At 39.3% G+C, this 23150-nt stretch overlaps 1 protein-coding gene across 3 annotated transcripts in view; it reads left to right on the plus strand.

The window, feature by feature from the left end:
• Positions 1-785: 785 nt before the first annotated feature.
• The window catches only part of RIMOC1 (RAB7A interacting MON1-CCZ1 complex subunit 1), a 34625-nt gene continuing 12260 nt past the window's right edge, over positions 786-23150 (plus strand). Inside the window, exons 1-5 of one of the 3 annotated variants that reach the window (XM_049863024.1) lie at positions 786-939; positions 6521-6627; positions 9656-9802; positions 13324-13455; positions 14458-14572. In XM_049863024.1, the coding sequence (XP_049718981.1) occupies positions 840-939; positions 6521-6627; positions 9656-9802; positions 13324-13455; positions 14458-14572 (601 nt within the window). In that variant the 5' untranslated portion in view covers positions 786-839. The remainder of the gene's footprint in view (positions 940-6520; positions 6628-9655; positions 9803-13323; positions 13456-14457; positions 14573-23150) is intronic. The other 2 variants (XM_049863032.1, XM_049863042.1) reach the window with 2 other exon arrangements.

A 23150-nucleotide genomic window follows, 5' to 3' on the forward strand; every position in this document is an offset into this window, starting at 1 on the left:
AAGTTTGACTTCATGACTGAGTACTTTGAAACCTACGTTTGAAAGAATCAACTTCGCGCACAATGAACACTTTAGGTATGGTTCTCAACATACACGACGTTAGAAATAATTTTGACGCAAGACGGCTAAAAGTACTGTAAACGTGAGCTAACCAAGAGAGATCAGCGATGAAACAAACTCAACTGCTAAAATTTAAATTTAGGAAAGCAGTACTCAAAAGCGTATCGAATGGGAACTTCCAGTAGTCTTTGGAAGAGGCATAACAACTTCTCCAAGATTTGCATGCTACAAGGCAACCATCAGGTTTCCTGTTTTTCCGACCGGTTAGTTATAATCTTTTAATCTTAAATAATCTCCTCACTACAAGGCCAAAGTCCTCTGTCTAGACCTTCCCTTTGGCCAACTGAGCCCCCTGACTACAGCTATAGCGTTGGAAGCAGACGCTACACCGTGAACGCCAGGCTGCCCTCCTGACACCCAGCAGCTGCCAAGCTGTCATCCCAGCGCCGGGCGGAAAGAGCTGGCTTCCCATTGAAGCGGCGAGCGTCCTAGGTGGCTCCCTATTGGCTTACAGGAGGGAACGGAGAGAGGAGAGCCCCAACATCATACCCCGCCCCTGCGGTCTCCTAGTTGCTCAGGATTGTGGGAGGCGGGGCGAGTCCGGGAGGAGGGTGTAACCCGGGATGACCTCTGAAGTCCTGGGTCCGCCCTCTTCCAGCGTTGGCGTCTCCTCCCACCAGCCCGGCAAGCCCCGCCCTCACACCCCGCCCACAGCCCGGAGTCAGGTGACCGCCGGCCGGTGCGGTCACGTGGCTAAGGCGCGCCCTCCTGCTGTGGCCATGGCGGCCGCGGACTCCACTGTCGTAAAGCGAGTGGAGGAGCTCGGGGACCTGGCTCAGGCCCACATACAGCAGCTTAGCGAAGCCGCTGGCGAAGACGGTGAGGGAGCGGAGGAAGGGATGCTGGTGGGCGGAGGGTGGTTCAGAGCTGGCGCTGTGCGGCCGTGGGGACAGGAGGCTGCGGCCTGTGGTTTTGGGGGGTTCTTTTTTTTTCATGCCGGGGCTGCGGGAGGTCTTGCCTTTCTGACCTCCACCGCACCGTCGAGTCTCCACACCTGAGAATTCAAATTGCCTTAAGTCAAGGCGTTTGCGTCGAAAATCGCATTTTTTCATAAGCCTTGAAAACCGCTCACTTCTCGGAAACATCGGCATGGCTTGAATTTACTGTCTCGGTAGCGATTGGGGAAGGGTAAAGTCTGAAAGTACACACGAAAGTTTCAGTGGGTGTGAGTGGTTAAAATTGAATGACAGTGCGCAAATAAGTAATGGTTGCTTCGCATCCTATAAAGATGGCTACGTGTGTTTAACAGTTGCAGTTTTTGTTGCGTGGTAAATTTTCCGTTTTGTGTTTTGAATTCTAAATTCAGCTGTAAATGGTATTGTAAAGATTAGCTTTACATTTGTGTTGTTTAGACAATTTTTTCACATACGTCGTCTCTTAATTTTCACAAGGGCACTATGAGTATCAGAACACTTCCTTTGGGAACATCTGACAAGTTTCATTATGAACTTAGAGAATTGTCTCGATCCTCTGATTTTAAGTCCAGTTCTCTTGGTTGGAGCCCCGGTGGTACAGTGGTTAAGAACTCGGCTGCTAAACAAAAGATACCCAGTTCAAATCCACCAGCCGCTCCTTGGAAACTCTATGGGGTAGTTTTTCTCTGTCCTTTAGGGTCCCAATGAGTCAAAATCAACTCCACGGCAACGGCTTTGGCTTTGGTTTTTCTCTTTTCATTACTTCTCAGCTGCTTACAGGTTCTACATATATTACTTTGAATTTTGAGCCCTTACTACAGATAACCCAAACCCAACCCAGTGCCATCGAGTCGATTCCGACTCATAGCGACCCTATAGGACAGAGTAGAACTGCCCCATAGAGTTTCCAAGGAGTGCCTGGCGGATTTGAACTGCTGACCCTTTGGTTAGCAGCGTAAGCACTTAACCACTACACCACCTACAGATAGGTTTCTAAATTCTTGTGGACTGAGTCATCGTCATTGGACTCATAGGAAAATAGTTGTGGGACATTTTCCCAAGCCATTGAATAGTTGGTGAATTTACTTATATAGGCCTGGTTTCAGTGAAGATTCTTGCTGGATTATCTTTTCTTAGGAGTGAGTTCTTCAAAGGCCCACAGACTACCCTTAAGCTGACTTCTTTTTTGGTTTGTGGTAAGTGAAGCCGTGGATTCACATGAATAGTTAGTTAATGGACAGTAGCTATTATTTGGTAGTGTCTCTAAAAAAGCCCCACTGTGATCAAGCTGGTCCCACTCACAGGGATCCCGTAGGGTTTCCAAGGCTTTAAACCTCTACAGAAGCAGACTGCCACATATTTCTCCTGTGAGCAGCTGGTGGTTTCAAACCTCATGCTGAAAAAGTCAAATGCTTTAACCACAGTGCCACAAGGGCTCATTGGAAGTGTACTGGTTACATCTAAATAAAGTATTCTGTGATCTCAGCCACCTGCCCACTCCAGCATCAGTTGGGCCAGTCTAAAGTGGTTGCAAAACTTTTTTTGTGTTTACTTATCATTGAACCCAAAAACCATGCTTATTTTCCCACGGAATATTTCTTTAGTCTGGTTTGAGGAGTGCAAGTAAAAGTCATGCACTAGAGATTCTAGCTTGGAGGCTTTATAGTTCTGAAAATTTACTAAAAATAAAATGACAGCGGTACACATTATGATCTATTAACCATCACTGAAATCATTTCAAACTTTATTTTAACAAGATTTTCTTACTTTATGAAGTTTAATTAAAAGTGGGTTGCATGTATTTGAATTGAAGTTCTTTTCCCACACAACAAAAATAATATATAGACTCAAAATTTGTTATTTATTATTACTATATATTATTTTAACCAAAAACCAGTTGTGATGGAGTTAATTCTGACTCATGGCAACCGCATGTGTGTCAGAGAACTGTGCTTCACAGGATTTTCAGTGGCCGATTTTTTGGAAGTAGATCATCAGGCCTTTCTTCTGAGACACCTAAGGGTAGATTCAAACCTCCAGCCTTTTGGTTAGCAGCCAAGGGCATTAACCATTGGTACCGCAGATTCCGTGTATTTGTTTTAGGTTATAGGGATTGATAGTTCTTGTTACCTTCTTTAGATTAGGTCAGACATAGCCAGACATTATGCCATCCAAGAATTCTTGCTTTTTATTTCTGGCCAATTGTTTTCTTAGTCTTTTTTAAATTGTACTTTAGATGAAGGTTTATGGAACAAACTAGCTTCTCATTAAGCAACTAGTATACATATTGTTTTGTGACATTGGTTACCAACCAGCTGACATGTCAACACTCTCCACTTCCTGAACTTAGGATCCCTATTACCAGCTTTCCTGTCCCCTCTTGCCTTCTAATTCTTGCCCCTGGGTTGTTGTGCCCCTTTAGTCTTGTTTTATCTTATGGGCCTGTCTAATCTTTGGCTGAAGGGTAAGCCTCAGGAGTGACTTCATTACTGAGCTAAAAGGGTACCTGGGGGACATACTCAGGATTTCTCCAGTCTCTGTCAGGCCAGTAAGCCTGGTCTTTTTTTTTTTTTTTTTTTTTGATGGTACTTTAGATGAAGGTTTACAGAAAAAACTAGCTTCTCATTAAACAGAACAAACTAGCTTCTCATTAAACAGTTAGTAAACATGTTGTTTTGTGACATTGGTTACCAACCCCCCAACATGTTAACACTCTCCCTTCTTGACCTTGGGTTCTCTATTACCAGCTTTCCTGTACGCTTCTGCCTTCTAGTCCTTGCCCCTTGGCTGGTGTGCCCCTTTAGTCTCCTTTTGTTTCATGGGCCTGTCTCGTCTTTGGATGAGGGGTGAACCTCAGAAGAGACTTCATTACTGAGCTAAAAGGGTATCCAGGGGCCATACTCAACGGGGTTTCTCTAGACTCTGTCAGGCCAGTAAGTCTGGTCTTTGTGAGTTAGATTTTTTTTCTATGTGTTTCTCCAGCTCTGTCTGGGACCCCCTGTTGTGATCCTTGTCAGAAAAGCCAGTTTTGGGAGCCAGACACCGTCCAGCTGTACTGGACTCAGTCTGGTGGAGGCTGTGGTAGTTGTGGTCCATTAGTCCTTTGGACTAATCTTTCCCTTGCATCTTTAGTTTTCTTCATTCTCCCTTGCTCCCGAAGGGGTGAGACCAGTGGAGTGTCCTAGATGGCCGCTCACAGGCTTTTAAGACTCTAGATGCTACTCACCAAAGTAGAATGTAGAACATTTTATTTATAAACTGTGTTATGCCAGTTGAGCTAGATGTTCCCCGAGACCTTGGTTCCCACAGCCCTCAACTCAGCAAGTCAGTCCCTCAGGGGTTTTGGAGGTATCTATGGAGCTTCCATGACCTTGCCTTGTACAAGTTATGCTGGCTTCCCCAGTATGGTGTACTGTCTTACTCATCACCAAACTTACCACTTATCTATTGTTTATTTAGTGTTTTTCCATCACCACCCCTCCCCTCCCTTGTAACTGTCAAAGATTGTTTCTTTTTGTGTGTAAACCTTTTCATAAATTTAGTGGTCTCATACAATATTTGTACTTTTGTGAATGACTTATTTTACTCAACGTGATGTATTTCTGGCCAATTTTTAGTAATTTATTCTTCTTTCTACAATCACAATATGGTTACTATATAAAAATATGCCACGAGAGGAATTTTTTCCAGAGGTGTTACATAAGAACCACTTTCTGCTAAACATATTCAAGTCTTTGACTTGCCAATCATTACTTTGACCGAATAGTTCTAGTAAAAACATTGCATTTTTTTAATTAGCTTTTCTAAAATGTGACTATATACACCCCCCCCGACACCCAGTAATATGTCGTTGGGTTCGTGTGAGAGACCTCCTCAGCAATCGTTTAGTGAGTTCAATGCAAGTCTTAATTCTGCAAATTAAGAAGAAAATATCAACACAGTCTCTGAACATGCACATGGGGAATGCCATATTCCATTCAATTTCAGTTCATGATAGAACCTTTTTTTCTGGGTTGCATGGGTGCTACTTCGGGCTGAAGAGAGATAGGAAGATAGTGCTAAAGGAGTAGCTTTCAATTCAGATGAATCAGAGTCTGGTCTACCTACGGTAGGCCTTATCTAGGAAAATTTAAGATCATCATATGTTGCCAAGGGACATAGCTTAATTTGGTGGTGCTTTCTCCCAACACTAAACAGCTTGTTTATCTATGTAACTGCAGAGACTAGATCAGATGGGTCTGCCCCAGGTGCTGCATTATCTGTGCATTGGCCAGTGAGGAGGAAATTTAATATTTCAAGAAGGGAACACAAAGGGGCATACTCAGGAAGTGTAGTGTCCTAAGGGTGGGCAAATCTACCTCTGACTACATTAGATTGTGCAGAAGGGCAGATAGTGCCTTCATGTGGATACTTTGTAGGTTCGGGAGGAAAAACCCATAAGAAAAGGTAAAATTATAAAGCAAAGGGAATATGAAGTTAGAGAAAGGGAAGAAATTCAGAGACAATGAAGGAAGAGGGAGGGTAAGTTGTGATTAAAGGGAATATCAGAAATTTTAAATTCCATTTCCTCCAAGTTTGGAAGGAATGAGGCAATTTGTACCATTTTGAGGTTTTGAAGAAATGCTCAGGTTACTTGTAACAGCTGTAAACACAAATATCAGTAATAATTGCTCAGATTGGCTGACATATTATGAGGCATTTGATTTGATCAGTCATGTTCTTTTGGAAAATATTTTACATTTATGAAATTATAAATTTTCAGTGGAAGCTCTTTCTGTAAATTTATACATTATTTGTACCATTCCAGTAAAACTTTTTAAATTATTTTGAACAATTTGAGTGAGTTAATATGATAAAAGAAACATTATGAAAATACAGAATGCATTTAAGAAATGGCAAAAGTATACTTAGGAAGTTTTCAGTCTTTTGCTTTCCATGATAAAATATCCAGGATAAATTTACTTATTAGAATTGTCGTTGCTAGGTGCTGTCGAGTTGATTCCAACTCACAGTGACTCTGTGTATGATAGAACAAAACATTGCCTGGTCCTGGGCTGTCCTCACAATCATTGCTATACTTGAGCCCATTGTTGCATCTCGTTGAGGGTCTTCCTCTTTTTTGCTGACCCTCTACTTTACCAAGCTTAATGTCCTTTCCCAAGAATTGGTCCCCCCCGATAACAAGTCCAAAGTACGTAAGACGAAGTTTTGTCATCCCCGCTTCTAAGGAGCATTCTGGCTGTACTTTTTCCAGGAGAGATTTGTTCGTTCTAGCAGTCCATCGTATATTCAATATTCTTATTAAGGTTAGGCATTATGACATACTTCAAGCTTTACATAAGATACTCCAACGACCATGTTGCTTCTTGTTGGTCGTAAAACATTGTTTACATCAATTCAGAAACATAGAGATACATAACTTTCCTTTTGTTTAAATAACAGTCTGGAACTATCTGAAATAACTCTCATGTTTTTATCCCTTATAGATCACTTTTTAATTCGGGCCTCTGCAGCTCTAGAAAAACTGAAAATCCTTTGTGGAGAAGACAAAGAATGTTCAGATCCATCAAACCTTCTAGAACTTTACACACAGGTAGTGAAACAGAAGTGGTCTTGGTGCCTTTTGGGGAACAAACTGATTATTTAGGTGGTTGACTCCAAGGTTTACTTGTAATGAATCAGTTGACTTTCTAAAGTATTTAGTTTTGTTTAAAAACTATAAAGTATATAGACTTGAAACTTTGAGGTGGTATGCAAAGAAGTATCATTGATGTAAGAAATCAGGAAAAAAAAAATGTTGCTGATAAAAGAATGGCTTCCCTCTATGGACACTTACATAAAACACTATTGTGTGTAATTGTGTGTATGCAGAAGGAGGGGGGACCCAGATAAAAGCCCTATTTTTTTTTTTTTCCTGGAATTCACCTTACCTTGGGATTGTCAATAGGATTCCTCCTGCTAATGTTGCGCAGGACCCTAAGATTTTGCTGTTACCTTTTTTTTTTACTTTTATTTTGCTTTCAGATTCAGGCCTCTGTTTGGATAAGACCTGTTTTCTTGGTTACCTCAAAAACTGCTGAGGCAAACTGGCATTAACAAAAATAATTTCATTATAGTAATTAGCAGTTGCTTAGCACTTCATAGTTGTTAGAGTGTTTTCACATGTTGTTACTTCGTTATTGGACTAAATACTAAGAGATAATAAAGATGAAGTAGTTACAGAAAGCGGGATAAATTTAGTTAAGTTTCGAAGTTACACGTTTGGATTGTACAGCAAACATTTGCAGCACTGAGCATGCTTGGCATTCTGGAGAGAAGGTACATATAATTTTGCTTTCAAACATCCTGGTCGAATGAGCCCGTGACAGCTACTTACAAACCCCAAGGAGCTGTTATAATTTGGCGGGTAATTAGCCTAGCTTCCCTTTCGTTTAGGAGGCTTCCTGCTTTTTTGCATGTGATAATATCATCTCATTTCTTTCACATGGGAGGGCTCTGAACATTTTATTTCCAAGAAAAGACAAAAACCTAGAGATACAGATTCAAATTTCCCAAGCCCTCTTGGACCCTACCTGTGCCTCTGAATCAACAGACTACGTTCCATAGAATGAATCATCTTGCCCATCTTGACTTAGGCCTTCCACACAATAACACCTGTCCCTTAAAAAAGTACCACTAACTATGTGCTAAGGGGCACCGTTGGTGCACTGGTTAAAGCATTCCGCTGCTAAGTGAAAGGTCAGCGATTTGAACCCAGTAGCCGCTCTGTGAGAGAAAGATGTGACAGTCTGCTTCTGTAAATATTTATAGCCTTGAAGACCTTGTGGATAGTTCTACTCTGTCCTGTAGAGTTGCTGTGAGTTAGAATTGACTCAATGGCAGTGAGTTTGGATTTTGGTTTAACTATGTGCTAGATAATGTTCTAAGTGGTTTGTATATGTTAATTCACTTGATCCTCAAAGCAAGGGCCTTTGAAAGGCATATAGTCCAGTTTCGTCATTTTACCAGTGAAGAAACTGTGGCTCAGTAAGATAAAAGTGACTTGTCTTCGGTTAGTTAAGTGATAGTGGCAGAACTGACACTAGAATCCAGTTTTCCTATTGTTAGTCCAGTAGGTTGAAAAAAAAAAAAAAAGCTTTGGGCAGTTTTAAGGTGCTTGCACAGAGTATCTTCTCTTGTATTTAAGGAATGTTGGGAACTTAGTGTTTGAGCTGCATCGTGTTGATAGTATATGTCCTCTACTAGGTGCCAAAAACCAAAACAAACACATTGCCGTCGAGTCGAGTCTGACTCATCGTGACCCTGTAGGACAGAGTGGAACTGCCCCATAGGGTTTCTAAGGAGTGGCTGGTGGATCCAAACTGCCAACCTTTTGGTTAGCAGCCAAGCTCTTAACGACTGTGCTGCCAGGGCTAGCTACCAGGATACCCCCAGATGCTGGCTGTAGGTTTGGGAAAGCAAATTTTTTTGAAGAGGCAGTATACGAAACTAGAGGTGGTGACATTAACTTGATACAGCAGACATTTAGAAAATTTTAGAATATATGCATACATGTACGTTGTCGATGTTAGATTCCATCAAGTCGGTTACGACTCCTAGTGACCCTATGGGGCAAAGTAGAACTGCCCTATAGGGTTTCCAAGGAGCAGCTGGTGGATTCGAACTGCTGACTCTGGTTAGCAGCAGAGCTCTTAACAACTATGCCACCAGGGCTCCATACATGCGCGTGCACACACACACACACGAAGCCACGTTGGTGCAGTGGTTAAAGTTCTTGACTGTTGACTGAAGGATCTGACTGAAAGCTCAGTGGTTCAAATCCACCAGGTACCTCCTCTGCAGGGAAAAACACCTGGCAATCTGCTCCTGTAAAGATTGCAGCTTAGGAAAACCTGTGGGGCAGTTCTACTCTCTTCTATAGGGTTGCTGTGAGTTGGAATCGACCCGATGGCACACAACAAGAAACGTGTGTACACACCTGTGTACATGTCTGTATATGAATATAGTTATACTTTTTATAATTGTATGTGATGAATTTATAGTGATTAAAACAAATCTCTTTTCTGAGGGAAGCAAGATTATCATTGAGAATTTTAGTAAAATACTTATGAAGTTATTTTATAAGCTGTGTTTTGAATTATGCTTACAGTTAGATACTATTTTTCAAGTTTCAATGCGTGGTGGTGGTGGTGGTGGCAGCCCCTCTCAGGCCCCCCCCCGACGCCTGGTAACCTCGTGGACAGTAGACGAAGCGCTGCTGTGTCCGCATCATCCCCACGGGCAGCTGCGGACAGGACTGTTGTGATTCGCGGGATTTTCATTGGTTGGTTTCTGAAAGTAGACCACCAGGACTTTCTTCCTAGTCTGTCTGAGTCCGGAAGCTCCGCCGAAGCCTGTTTAGCGTCACAGCATCATCCACTGGTAGGTGGGTGGTGGCTGTGCATGAGGTGCCTTGGCTGGGATCGAACACGCTTCTCCCACATGGAAGGGGAGAATTCTACCGCCGAACCACCAGTGTCTTCTTTAAACGCTCTGTTAAAGCATCTGCATATAAAGTTAAACTACAGGGGTTACTCTCTGACGTTTAAATCGTTTATAGATACTTTCCTCTGTTTCTTCAGGCTATCTTGGACATGACATATTTTGAGGAGAACAAGTTAGTAGATGAAGATTTCCCTGAAGATTCTTCTTCACAGAAAGTAAAAGATCTGATCAGTTTCCTTTCAGAACCAGAAATTTTAGTTAAGGAAAATCATAAGCATCCAAAAGTAAGTTTTAGGGTCCTCTGAATTTTAGTGAAATGTTGCTAATTCTTACTATACAGCTTTTTAGGTATATATTTTTCTTCTTAATTGTATCTGTCCCTGTTTTGAAGATTCAAGGAGGGAGATATCAGAGTCTTAACACTTCAGACCGATGTCACAAGTAAAGCATATATTTTATCAAATGTGTTTCAGAATATTTGCATAATAGAATTGTATTTAGTTGCAGTACTAATCATTTTCTAAACGTAGATATTCCATTTTTGTGCTCTTTTTACCTTTGCAGATACTGTGTTTTCTTGAATGTCACTAGTAACCTAGTTACCACATTTATTGTTCTTTTTGCAGTCTTTATCCTCCTGGACATTTGCTGCCTCTTTTTTTTTTTAACCATTGATCACCCCATCTTTCCAGGACCCTACACACTTTTCTTTCTCTGTCTTCATCTCTAAGGGAAAGAGTAAGAAGTGTTGTTATTACTCTCTCCCTAGCAACTCTGCTCTCTCCAGTTCTGGAAACATAGGTGCCCCTTAGCATTGTGTCTTCAATCCTCTGATAGTCTCTATTCTGTTTGCTTGACCACCTATTCACATATTTTTTACTGTCATTTCTAACTAGATGGTTCCAAAATTTATATCTCTAGCCCTGGATATGCTTTCAAGCAAATAATTTCTTAAGTACCTTCTACCTCTACTTAGATATCTTATTTGCTCTATATATTTGTCAGAGGAGGCTAATCTTGGAAACTATCCAAATTTAAATGAATCAGCACGGTAAAAGTTTATTTCTTCCACATATCATAGTTCGGTACTGGTTGGGGAGTTGACAGGGGCCTGCTCCATGCAGTTATTCAGGGATTGAGCCCCTTTCCATCCTGAGGTGCCATAGTCGTCTAGGTCTTTGGGATTCTTTTCAGCCAGTGGATGATAAAGAAGGAGTGTGAAAAATTGCGTGAGAACTTTTTATGCCTGTCCTGGGAGGTCCTCAAAACTACACTTAGGTTCAATGATTCTCTAGGAGGACTCACAGGATTCAGCGTATAGTCTTACCCATGACTATGATTTTTTTTACAGCAAAAGGATACCACGCTGGGGGAAACTAGGCTCAGCTTCCAAGAGCTTTCTCCCAAGGGAGTCACACAAAACACATTTAATTCCTCCAGCAATGAGTTGTGACAACATGTGTGAAATGTTGCCAACTAAGAAATCTTGTTATTAGAGACTCAGTGTCACATAGCTATCCCTGCCTGGCATGTATCCAAATTCAAGCTCCCAGAAGGAAAGCAGGAGTTCAGCATATACCATATTGTTTTTACAAACAGTTTAGGCACAGAGAGCCATTTTTAATCAGTTAATAGTGGAAGACTTGCCGAAATCTTAGTTCCCAGACACCAGCCAAGGGCCAGCCCTGAAGACAGATCTCTCCAAGGATAGCAGTTAAGACTATGTTAATTAACTCTTTTTTACACAGGGCCATTCCTAGATATTGTGCCATTACTTTTAGCTACATTCCACTGGCTAAAGGAGGCTGGGAAGTGCAGTCAAGCTGTGTGCCCTCAAGGAAAAGGAAATAGTACTTTGTGATCTATCAGTCTTTGCTCCACAAATTCTAAATGTTTAAATTTGGACTCTTCTTGCATGTACTCTGCTTTCCATTGAACTACCACATTTTGCTGATTTTATTTCTGTCAATAACATTGTTCTTTCCGTTTTCCACGTAAAACCCCCCTGGGTAATAGCTTCCTTAGGCCTCTAGTCTGTCGATAGCTAAGTCCTGTAGATTTAACTTATATCTGTAAAATCATCTACTTTCCATTATCAGAGCTACAGCCTCAGATAAATTCTGGTCTTTCCTTGTTAGTCCTGCTCACCATTGCTAGGTCAGTTTGTCTTAAAGGACAATGCCAGTATCTAAAATCTTTTCTACTTTCCTATTATGTATTTAACTACACATAGAATCCTTATCCTGGCACTTCTCCGTCTCCCGTTACTTCTCTGTGTGTTAGTGTTTTTTTTTTTTCCCCTGCCCGCTTTGCCGTTGGAGCAGTACTTGAGCTTGTTGATCTTTGTGCTTAAGCACCCAAGATACAGTGCCGCTCTAAGCATAGGTGGGGTTGCAGGATTCTCTGCTTACTCTGCCTGCTCCTAAGCCAGACCGGACAGCATTAGGAGGATACCTTTGTTACTACTTAAAACTAGTTGAAATGTCTGGGCTCTGAAGGGTACCTCCCAAGTCTTATTTCAAAATGAATAAATCAAAGAATCAAACTACAGAAGTTTTATAGATCTGAAGGGTCTTTACAGAAGAAAGTTAAGTAATATGAATCAAGAGCTTTGAAAATAGGTAAACCTTTATATTGACAAATGCTCTTCAAGGAGTTAAGGGACTTATTTGAGATAGGTCCACAAGTGTGCATGTAAGGTTGGTGATACCAGTATTCTGTGCTATTGAGTAATTGGAAATTACTTATACGTCCAAGTACGGAAATTTGTCAGTGTATTACAGCCTGTCTATAAGATGGAATAATGTGAAACCACTGGAAATGTTTAGAATAAAGTTTTTTGACTTTGGAAAGTGTGATATATTACTAAACAAAAAACCAAGCTGTAAGTCTGTATTTAGAGTGTGATGTTACTTGTGTTTTAAAGGTAAAGCGGTACAGGGGAAATCTTGGAAAGTTACATAATCTGTTTATGCCTTGAAAGAGCTTATTAAGCAGCCACTTTAAATCACGTTGTAAACCCAAGGTTGCCATTTTATTTATTTTAAAGAACTAGAGCTTGAGCTTCTTGAGAGCAAAGACTTTCTTTGTTCACTGCTGTACTCCCCTCAGGATCGTACTTTGTCGTATATGCAGCATTTAGTAAATATTGCTGAATAAGTGAATGAATGTTTAAAAAGAATTTATTATAATTCTTGTGTATGACTTTTCATTATTTTATCTCAGCAGTAGTAGACATAGGTATGATCTTTTTTTAATTGTACTTTAGATGAAGGTTTGCAGAGCAAACTAGTTTTCTCCCTAAACAGTTAAATACATATTGTTTTATGACAGTAGTGAACAACCCCGTGACATGTCAACACTCTTTTCTCGACCTTGCGTTCCCAATTACTAGCTTTCCTGTCCCCTCCTGCTTTCTAGTCCTTGCCCTAGGGCTGTTGTGCCTGTTTAGTTTCATTGACATAGGTATGATTTTGCTTCAAGGAACATAGTTCTGGAAGGTTTTCTTTTTACTCAGCTATGTACTACTTATATTTCAAATATATTAGGGAGTTTGCTAGCAAAGTATATTTTAAATTATTTTGTAAAAAAAATTCTTTGTAAATTGAGGTAATTTTTAATTTTCATGTAGCAATAGATTTTGATACATCTAATTGATTCAAAGTAAGACATTCATGTGTAAGTAAAAGAGAGGCAAATTTGGTGATATGAGGATATTTTTAATTCCTTCACTTTTTGAAATTTAACTTTGGCTTTCACAAACATCAGGTTTGTTTTTTTTAGCTCTGTCTTTGATGTGTTTCAGCATTGCAGTTTGCTTGGAGATGAGCTACTGGAATGTCTGTCTTGGAGAAGAGGAGCATTACTCTACATGTATTGTCATTCTCTTACCAAAAGAAGAGAGTGGCTCTCAAGAAAATCTAGTTTGCTTAAAAAGGTAAGCAGACATTTTCGATTGTTTGTATTTATTGGTTTGAAAAAGCTGTCTTTGGTGTAGTATTCAGAATAGTAGAATCAAAGTGTCTGAGTTTGAGTTCTAGGTCTTCTACTTAGTAGCTATGCAGTCTTACATTGGGATTGTTGTAATGATTAAATAAGATAACACAGTAAAATTCTTTATGAATTGGGAAGCTCTGTAGGGTCACTATGAGTCAGAGTCTACTCAATGGCAACAAGTATATGCTTTAAGTTCTGGATTTTTATTTTTTAAACCTAAGATAATTAAATTAATTAATTTAGCATATTTTTTTGGTCTGAAGAAAAACACACTTGGTTGTGAGCCCCTCTCTGGCAACAAATCATTCCTAAGGAACTTACATGACCCTGCTCTTAGAAAATTTGTGAGTTTCTGATCCGTCTTAACTCTTCTGACCAATTATTAAATCCAAAGACAAATATTGCTTAGTATTGCATTACCAAGAATTCTAGCTGAGGTCACATCTATACATGATTTAGGTGGGTTTGGAGACTGAAAGTCACACTTTCAGATGTAAAAATTTGATCTTAATATTTCTAAGTTATATACATATTTTTAATAAATTGTGGATGAGCATGTCTATCATTTTATCATTTCTGCCTCTGATAATACCTTTGACAAGTATTATATATTTCTGAAATGTGTGTTCTTGGTTTTTTTTTTTTTTTGTACCATACTCTTACTATTTTCTTACTAAATTGGGGCGTTTTGGGGGGTATACTGATATACAGGGTTGTTATTAGTCGGAATCGACTTGATGGCAATGGGTTTGGATTTTTTTTGGTTTTGACTTAGGAAAGTCTTGGGGTAGTGGGTCCTTATATCCTTGAAATACATCTTTCAGAAGATACCTGTATTTCAGCCCACTTTCTCTTGAGTAAACAATGGGGAAAAATTAACATTTGAAGTTTCTGTAATTCTGCATATAATATTTTCAATTCTTTGGCTTTGCCTTTCATTTAGTACCTTGTTGATGGAATCAATTACTTGATACAGATGCTAAATTATCGGTGTCCTGTTGAGTTAAATGAAGGAGTTTCCTTTCAAGACCTAGAGACAGCTAAATTACTGAGTGAAGGTAACGTGATCCTTTTGAAGTTTTTTAAGTGTTTTGAAGCTTTTTAAGATGTTAGGAAATTTGTTAGATTTTACTCTGATTTAATTAAATTTCAAGTTCAAGACTATAGACAAAAATAATGAGGTCTTTTAAAAAATTCAAAGATTAAAATCTTATGTAATATAGGAAAATAATTGCTATTCTCTTCCATATAGTACTTTTGGTATAGTTATGTATTTTATTTATTTTGCATCCTTAAAAAACTCTGATCAGAATTTAGATTTGTCTACTTGTAAGAGAGACTAAAAGTAGCTTTTAAACAAGGTAGACATTTACTGTTCTTTCACATAGAAAAGGCCAAGAGCTGGTATGGTGGCCCTATGGTGTTATCTCCGTTATCTTTAGAACCAGAGCTCCTCAGCCTCAGAGGGAGACATTTTATATAGAATGCAATATAAACAATACTTCCTGGAGTTGTGTAACATAGTCATCCCTGCTTAGGATATGGCTTCCATTTGCAGTGTCCCCGGATGCTCCTGGAGCTCCTTCCATCTCAACCATTTTTCAGGCTACAGAAATGGCAAAAGGCCATGTCAGCTGAAAACTTCACCTTCATTTCACTGGCCAGAATTTAACCAGATAGCTTCACCTAACTACATGGGAACCTGGAAAATGATAGTCTTCTATCTGATACACTGCTGACTTAAATAAAATCCAAGTTCTTTACTAAATAAGAAAAAAGGGGAGAATGGATATTTGATGGCAACTATTAGTGTCTTCCACAAATACACATGCAAATAAAAATTTTAGGAACTGAATATAGAGCATTATTTGATTCTCAGACTGAGGTTGAAAGAGGGAAGAACCGTTTACTTTTACCACTCATTTTATAAATAGAGGAACTGAGGTCCAGCTAAACCAGGTGACCTACTCAAGGTCACATAGCTGGCAGGTGGCATTGGATTGTGTATGTAAGCTTTCTTGTCTTATACATTATCTGAAATTTTGATGTGGGAAAATAGGTGAAGAAGAATTTTCATAGAGAAAAGTTCACAATTTAAGCATATTTAAATTTTCCTTTTTTTTTGTTAGATGCTACAGTGTCATTAACACATGAGTGACTTAGTGGTGTCCAAAAATTAATTCAGTTAAATAGCTTATTCTAAAAAAAAAAAAAAGCTTATTGTAAATAAAAGAGCTCCCTTACTGGGCATGATGCTTTTATAAACATGGAGTATTTTGATGTATTTGTGGAAACTGTTTATTCCAGATAACTAGTGAACTAATTTGGAGTCCTGGTGGTGCAGTGGTAAGCGCTCAGCTGCTAACCAGAAGGTCAGTAGTTCTAACCCACCATATACTCTTTGGGAGAAAGATGTGGCAGTCTGCTTCCATAAAGATTTATAGCCTTGGAAACCCTCTGTAGGGTCTCTGTGAGTTATAATTGACTTGATGGCAGTGGGTTTGGTTTTGGTTTTAGTGAACTAATTAGAGGTATTAAAATGGCCTTTTGAAAATCTTCTGAGTCCACCCACATGGATTGATTAAATAGAACTCTGTTCATGTGAGACACTTTAAAAGAAAAAGGGAATTAAAAAAAAGTGGCACAAGTTACTCATTCCCCTTGTTCTCCCATTTCCAATCATAAGGTAAGATGGTGTCATGGCTGGAATTTTTTTCTTTAGGATGAATGTGATATTGGTGTCGCCTCTTAAATCATAGTTTAATTACACTAGGGTCAGATAGAGTCACAAAGCGTTTTCCAGGAAAAAAAAATAATAAGCACCATAGCAGTTTTACTACAGTGCTTATTCCTCTCATGGTGTTGGCTTTGCTCTTATCTAAAGCAGGTTGCTTGTCCCTAATTCATATCTCAAGATGATTAGATTAAAATCCAGAAAGCTTGCTTTTCATAGGCTGGTTTGCTTATAAAACCCTGTTGGAGAGGCTCTAATTACTTTTGGTTAACCATTAAACATAGTTCTGAATAATCTTTAATACTTAGAGGGAAAAGTTATAAAGAAGGCATCAGAATATTTTGGGGGCCAAATCTTGGTGATATTTTACCTAAAACTTAGTAAGTATGTATTTAGTATGGTTTTATTTATTTTTCCAATTTAAGATAATCATGTTGTCCTTTGGACATTACCTGTATGTCTTTAAATTCTCAGCTTTTAAAAATACTAAATAATGTATTCAGTAAACCTTTTCACCTTATCTCTGTGAGTAGGGGCCGGAGAATTTAGTCTTTTGAAGTGGCTTTATGAAAATAGCCTTGCCAAACAAATGGTGAAGTCAAGTGGATTAAATCAGAATACTCTCCAGCTTAGCATACCTTTGGTTTACACCCTTTTTATACCTCTGAGGACCCCGTTTCTGAAGTTCTTTGGCCTGCAGTCCTTTGGCCCATTGCTTAACCCAGAGCCTGGATTTCTGATCCCCTAAAGGAGCAGCTTTGAATTCATATCAATTATTGCCTGGGTGGCTTGTTAAAAAAACAGAGTTCTGTATATCACCTGCAGGTTCTGAGTCAATATATGGGCCTGTCTTAGTCAGCTACTGCTGCTATAACAGAAATACCACAGGTGGATGGCTTTAACAAAGAGAAATTTATTCTCTCATGGTCTAGGAGGCTGTAAGTCCAAATTCAGGGTGCCAGCTCCAGGGGAAGGCTTTGTCTTTCTGTCTACTCTGAAGGAAGGTCCTAGTCATCAGTCTTCCCTGGTCTGGGAGCTTCTCAGTACAGGGACCCCGGGTCCAAGGCACTACTTTCTTGATGGGATGAGGTCCCCCTCTCTCTCTGCTTGCTTCTCTCATTTATATCTCAAAAAAGACTGATTTAAAACACAATCTAACCTTGCAGATTGAGTCCCGCCTCATTAACATAACTACCTCTAACCCTGCCTCATTAACTTCATAGATGTAGGATTTACAGCACGTAGGAAAATCACATCAGATGACAGAATGGTGGACAGTCACACAATACTGGGAATCATGGCTTAGCCAAGTTGATACACATTTTGGGGGGACACAATTCAGTGCATAATAGGGCCCAATAGCTTTTTAATAAGCTTCTCAAATTATGAAAATGCAGCCAGAGTTAGGCATCACTGCTCTAGAGGATGCCAATCTGACCACCTTTTTCTGTGAAAGTCATCATTCTGCCTCACTCTCACTTCATGGGTTATTCTGACCTATTCCCTCTTTCTCCCCAGCTCCACTATCATGTGCGTCTTCTCCAAGCACATACACAGTGCAAAATGAAGTATTTTATTGAAAAACTGTGCTGAGCATTAACAGAATAAAAAAAAATTGAGGAAACTTCAGAGCAGCAGAGATTATAGCTATAGAGTAGTGCCTTGGAGGAGTAGAGAGAAAGCATGCCTAATTTGTACATTGTTCATTTCTTCCTTTGATACTTTAAAGCAGTACTTTTGAAAGTGTAGTCCCTGAACTAGCATCATCAGCATCACCAGGGTCCGAGGCATTTGTTAAAAATGCATTTTCATAGGCTCCACCCCATACCTGGATCAGAAATTCTGGAGTTGAAGGCTTAGCAACTAACAGTGTAGCAAGCCCTCCAAGTGATTCTAATGTAGGCTAAAGTTAGCATATAGCTATTTATTCTCTATTAACCCCTTCCCATAGGACATCTGTGTATGCCACTCCCTCTTGTTGATATAAAGAATGTGGCTAAATGAAAGAAACAAACAAACAAAAAAAAACCCCACCAAACCCGTTGCTGTTGATTCCAACTCATAGAGACTCACAAAGTAGAACTGCCCCACAGGGTCTAATCTAAAGAGCAGGGCATAAATTGGATCCCAGATCTCCCTTAGGCAAACACTTCTCACCCTTTACAAGTGGCTTTGCTTTATGGGACACACTATAGTTCCTCCTACCAAAGCTTCAGTCTGCTTAAAAATTCAGCTCTCCCTCCATTTTTTTTTGAGTCTCTATCCTTACTTCCCTCCACGTGCCATTTTTAGGAATAACTAGACAAGGTGTAGGACCACACACATAAAAGATGTTCACTCAGTGAAATGCCACACTTAATAAAATACCTTTCCGAGTATATCTAGTGCTGTATTCATTTTTTTCTTCTCCAGTACATTATGATATTTTACTAGCTAGACTATTTGTAGCAGGCTTTGTATACCTTACTGAGAGTGTCAATAAATTCTCCTAATACTTGTTAGTTATAAATGAACATTTATTAAATAATAAAATGAAGTCAGATTCAGTGATGATAAAATATTTTGTAAGTACACACCGAACACTCTGAATTTTAAATTCTTTCAGGCTCCCTATGGAATTTTCTGCATAGGATTAACTTGAAGTAGTTTAATACTCATTAAGAATATAGGCCTCAAAGTCCTAGAGATAGTCCCTTTTGTTTGTGTTTAATTTTGGCCAGGTTGTTTAACCTCACTGAGCCTTCATTTCGTCATGTATAATATGAGAATAAAATCTACCAGACAAGACTGTTATGAGGATCAAATAAGATAATATATTAGTATTACTGCCCGGTACTGAATAAAGAAGCACCAAGAGTCATAGTTTGTTGTTGTTAGGTGCCATTGAGTCTGTTTGGACTCGTAGCGACCCTATGGACTGACTAAAGAACAAAACAGCCCAGTCCTGTACCACATATTTGAGCCCATTGTTGCAGCCAGTATGTAAATCCATCTCGTTGAGGATCTTCCCTTTTTTTCACTGACCCTCTACTTTACCAAACATGATGTCCTTCTCCAGGGACTGGTCCCTCCTCATAACATGTCCAAAGTGTGTGAGACGAAGTCTCACCACTCTTGCTTCTAAAGAGCATTTTGGCTGTATTTCTTCCAAGACAGATTCCTTCATCCTTTTGGCAGTTCGTGGTATATTCAATATTCTTAGCCAACACCATAATTCGAAGGGGTGAATTCCTCGGGCTTCCTTATTCATTCCCCGGCTTTCACAAGCATATGAGGCGATTGAAAACACCATGGCTTGGGTCAGGTGCACCTTAGTCCTTAAAGTGATGTCTTCGCTTTTTAACACTTTAAAGAGGTCTTTTGCAGCCGATTTGCCCAGTGCAATGCGTTTTTTGATTTCTTGACTGATGCTTCTATGGGTGTTGATTGTGGAGCCAAGTAAAATGAAATCCTTGACAAATTCAGTATTTTCTCTGTTTATTGTGATGTTGCTAATTGGTCCAGTCGTGAAGATTTTTGTTTTCTTTATGTTGAGGTGTAATCCATACTGAAGGCTGTAGTCTTTGTTTTTCATCAATAAGTGTTTTGCGTCCTCTTCACTTTCAGCAAATAAGGTTGTGTCATCTGCATATCACATGTTGTTAATGAGTCTTCCTCCAATCCTGATGCTGTATTCTTTTTCATATAGTCCAGCTTCTCAGATTATTTTCTCAGCGTACAGATTGAATAAGTATGGTGAAAGGATACTACCCTGATGCACACGTTTCTGACTTTAAACCATGTAGTATCCCCTTGTTCTGTTTGAACGACTGCTTCTTGATCTATGTACAGGTTTCTTATGAGCATAATTAAATGTTCTGGAATCCCCATTCTTTGCAATGTTATTCATATTTTGTTATGATTCACACAGTTGATTGCCTTCACATAGTCAATAAAATACAGGCAAACATCTTTCTGGTATTCTCTCCTTTCAGCCAGGATCCATATGACATTAGCAGTGATATTCCTGGTTCCACATCCTCTTCTGAATCCGACTTGAATCTCTGGCAGTTCCCTGTCAATATACTGTTGCAACTGATTTTGAGTGATCTTCAGCAAAATTTTACTTGCATATGATATTAATGATATCGTTTGATAATTTCCGTGTTCTGTTGGATCACCTTTCTTTGGAGTAGGCATAAATATGCATCTGTTCCAGTTGGATGGCCAGGTAGCAGTCTTCGAAATTTCTTGGCATAGGTGAGTGGACATTTCCAGTGCTGCATCTGCTTGTTGAAACATCTCAGTTGATATTCCGTCAATTCCTGGAGCTTTTTTTTTTTTTTTGCCAGTGCATTCAGTGCAGCTTGAACTTCTTCCTTCAGTACCATTGGTTCTCCATCATATGCTACCTCCTGAAATGATTGAATGTCGAGCAATTCTTTTTGGTTTAGTGACTCTGTGTATTCCTTCCATCTTCTTTTGATGCTTCCTGTGTAGTTCAGTATTTTGCTCATTGAATCCTTCAGTATTGTAACTCAAGACTTGAAGTTTTTCTTCAGTTTTTAGCTTAAGAAATAATGAGTGTGTTCTTCCCTTTTGGTTTTCTAAATCCTAGGTCTTTGCACATGCATTATTAATACTTTGTCTTCTTGAGCCACCCTTCGAAATCTTCTGTTCAGCACTTTTACTTCATCTTTTCTTTCATTTGCTTTAGCTACTCTGTGTTCAAGGGCAAGTTTCAGAGTCTCTTCTGACGTCCATTTTGGTCTTTTCTTTCTTTCCTGTCTTTTTAACGACCTCTTGCTTTCTTCACATATATTGTCTTTGATGCATGACTCTTTTGGTCTTTTGGTCTTCATCATTAATGTTCAGTGAGTCAAGTTTGTTCTTGAAAAGGTGCCTAAGTTCAGTTGGCATATATTCAGAGTCGTACTCTGGCTCTTGTGGACTTGTTTTGATTTTATTCAGCTTGACCTTCAACTTGCATATGAGCAGTTGAAGGTCTGTCCTGCAGTTGTCCCCTGGCCTTGTTCCTACTGATGATGCTGAGTTTTTCCATTGTCTGTTCCCACAGATATAGTCGATTTGATTCCTGTGTATTCTGTCTAGCAAGGTCCATGTGTATAGTTGCCATTTATGTTGTTGAAGAAAGGTATTTGCAATGAAGAAGTCGTCGGTCTTGCAAAATTCTATCATGTGATTTCTGGCATTGTTTCTATCACCAAGTCCGTATTTTCCAACTATTGACCTGTCTTTGTTTTCACCCTTCACATTCAAGTTATCAGTAATTATTAATGCATCCTGATTGTGTATTTGATCAATTTCAGGTTGCAGAAGTTGGTAAAAAAACTTCAGTTTCTTCATCTTTGGCCTCAATGGTTGGTGGGTAAATTTGAGTAGTAGTTGTATTAACTGGTTTTCCTTGTAGGCGTATGGATGTTATTCTATCACTGACAGCTTTATACTTCAGGATAGATCTTGAAATGTTCTTTCTGACGATGAATGCGTTGCCATTCCTCCTCAATTTGTCATTGCTGGCATAGTTGACCATATAATTGTCTGATTCAAAATGGCCAGTTCCAGTCCATTTCAGTTCAGTAATGCCTATGATATCAATGTTTATGGATTCCATTTCATTTTTGACCATTTCCAGTTTTCCTAGGTTCATACCTGTTATATTCCACAGTCTGACTATTAATGGATGTTTGCAACTGTTTTTTCTCACTTTGAGTCGTGCCGCCTCAGCAAATGAAGGTCCCAAAAGCTTGACTCCATCTACATTGTTAAGGTCGACTCTACTTTGAGGAGGCAGCTCATCTCCAGTTGTCTCTTCAGTGCCTTTCAACCTGAGGGATCATCATGCGGCACTATAGTATACAGTGTTTTGCTGCTATTGAAAAGGTTTTCACTGGCTAATTTTTTTCAGAAATAGACCACCAGGTCCTTCCTTCTAGCCTGTCTTAGTCTGGAAACTTAGCTGAAACCCATCCACCATGGGTTACCCTGCTGGTATTTGAAAACCAGTGGCTTAGCTACTAGCATTACAGCAACACACAACTCCCTACAGTGTGACAAACTGACAGATGCATGGGGGAAGGTCATAGCTATTATGATGTTTTTACTATGAATGATACTACGATCGCAGATCTATCATCTTTTCTATACATAATGAGATACTGATGGAGGAGAGTCAGGAAATTGACATAGGAGTTTCCTTGTCTTAGTAGCACCTGCGTAGTCTCCCCTATAAGGCTTAGTAAGCATAGCGTCTGCACCATATATATGACTGCTAACGTATGGTACCTTTCTTGTTAATTTGTGTGCTACCTAACTTAAGGTCAAATGAGCACTTAAGGCTAAAGGAAGTTTTCTTTTCCCAAAATTTAGAAGTTGTTGATACAGTTTATGTGGCTTCTGAGTCACAGCTCAGTTTCATTCTTGGGGGATCCTCACATCAGCTTTAATACTCTTTCTTAATTGTACCCCATCACTGTGTGAGCGTATGTACATAATATTGGGTAGAATTACAATATCATTCTGTAGTAATCTTTAGCTGTCTTTCATAGAGCTTTTTTTTTCTTTTGAAATATTGAAATAGGGTGCCACTTTGTGGCAATTCATGTGAACTGTGAGAACGTAAGGAAATAATCTCAGGCTAATAGTATTAAAAAGCAGACCTTCAAGATCAAAACTTAGCAAATGGCTAACATTGAGAGTAAAACGTTGGTAATAAGGTGGCATTCATAGTATTGGGGTAGTCAAAGCTGTCAAACTATATAAACCTTTAGAGTTGTTGTAGCTAGGTGAATCTACATATTCTTTGGCTCTAGCTGAAGGGCTGTTTTAATAATTTCTTCAGCATCCTTGAGTGCTCTAAATCATTAATCCATGAAAGTGTTTGGAGTGTATTAGAATTTCCA

This window comes from Elephas maximus, chromosome 2 (assembly GCF_024166365.1).
Source record: "Elephas maximus indicus isolate mEleMax1 chromosome 2, mEleMax1 primary haplotype, whole genome shotgun sequence".
Classification (NCBI taxonomy): Eukaryota; Metazoa; Chordata; class Mammalia; order Proboscidea; family Elephantidae; genus Elephas; species Elephas maximus.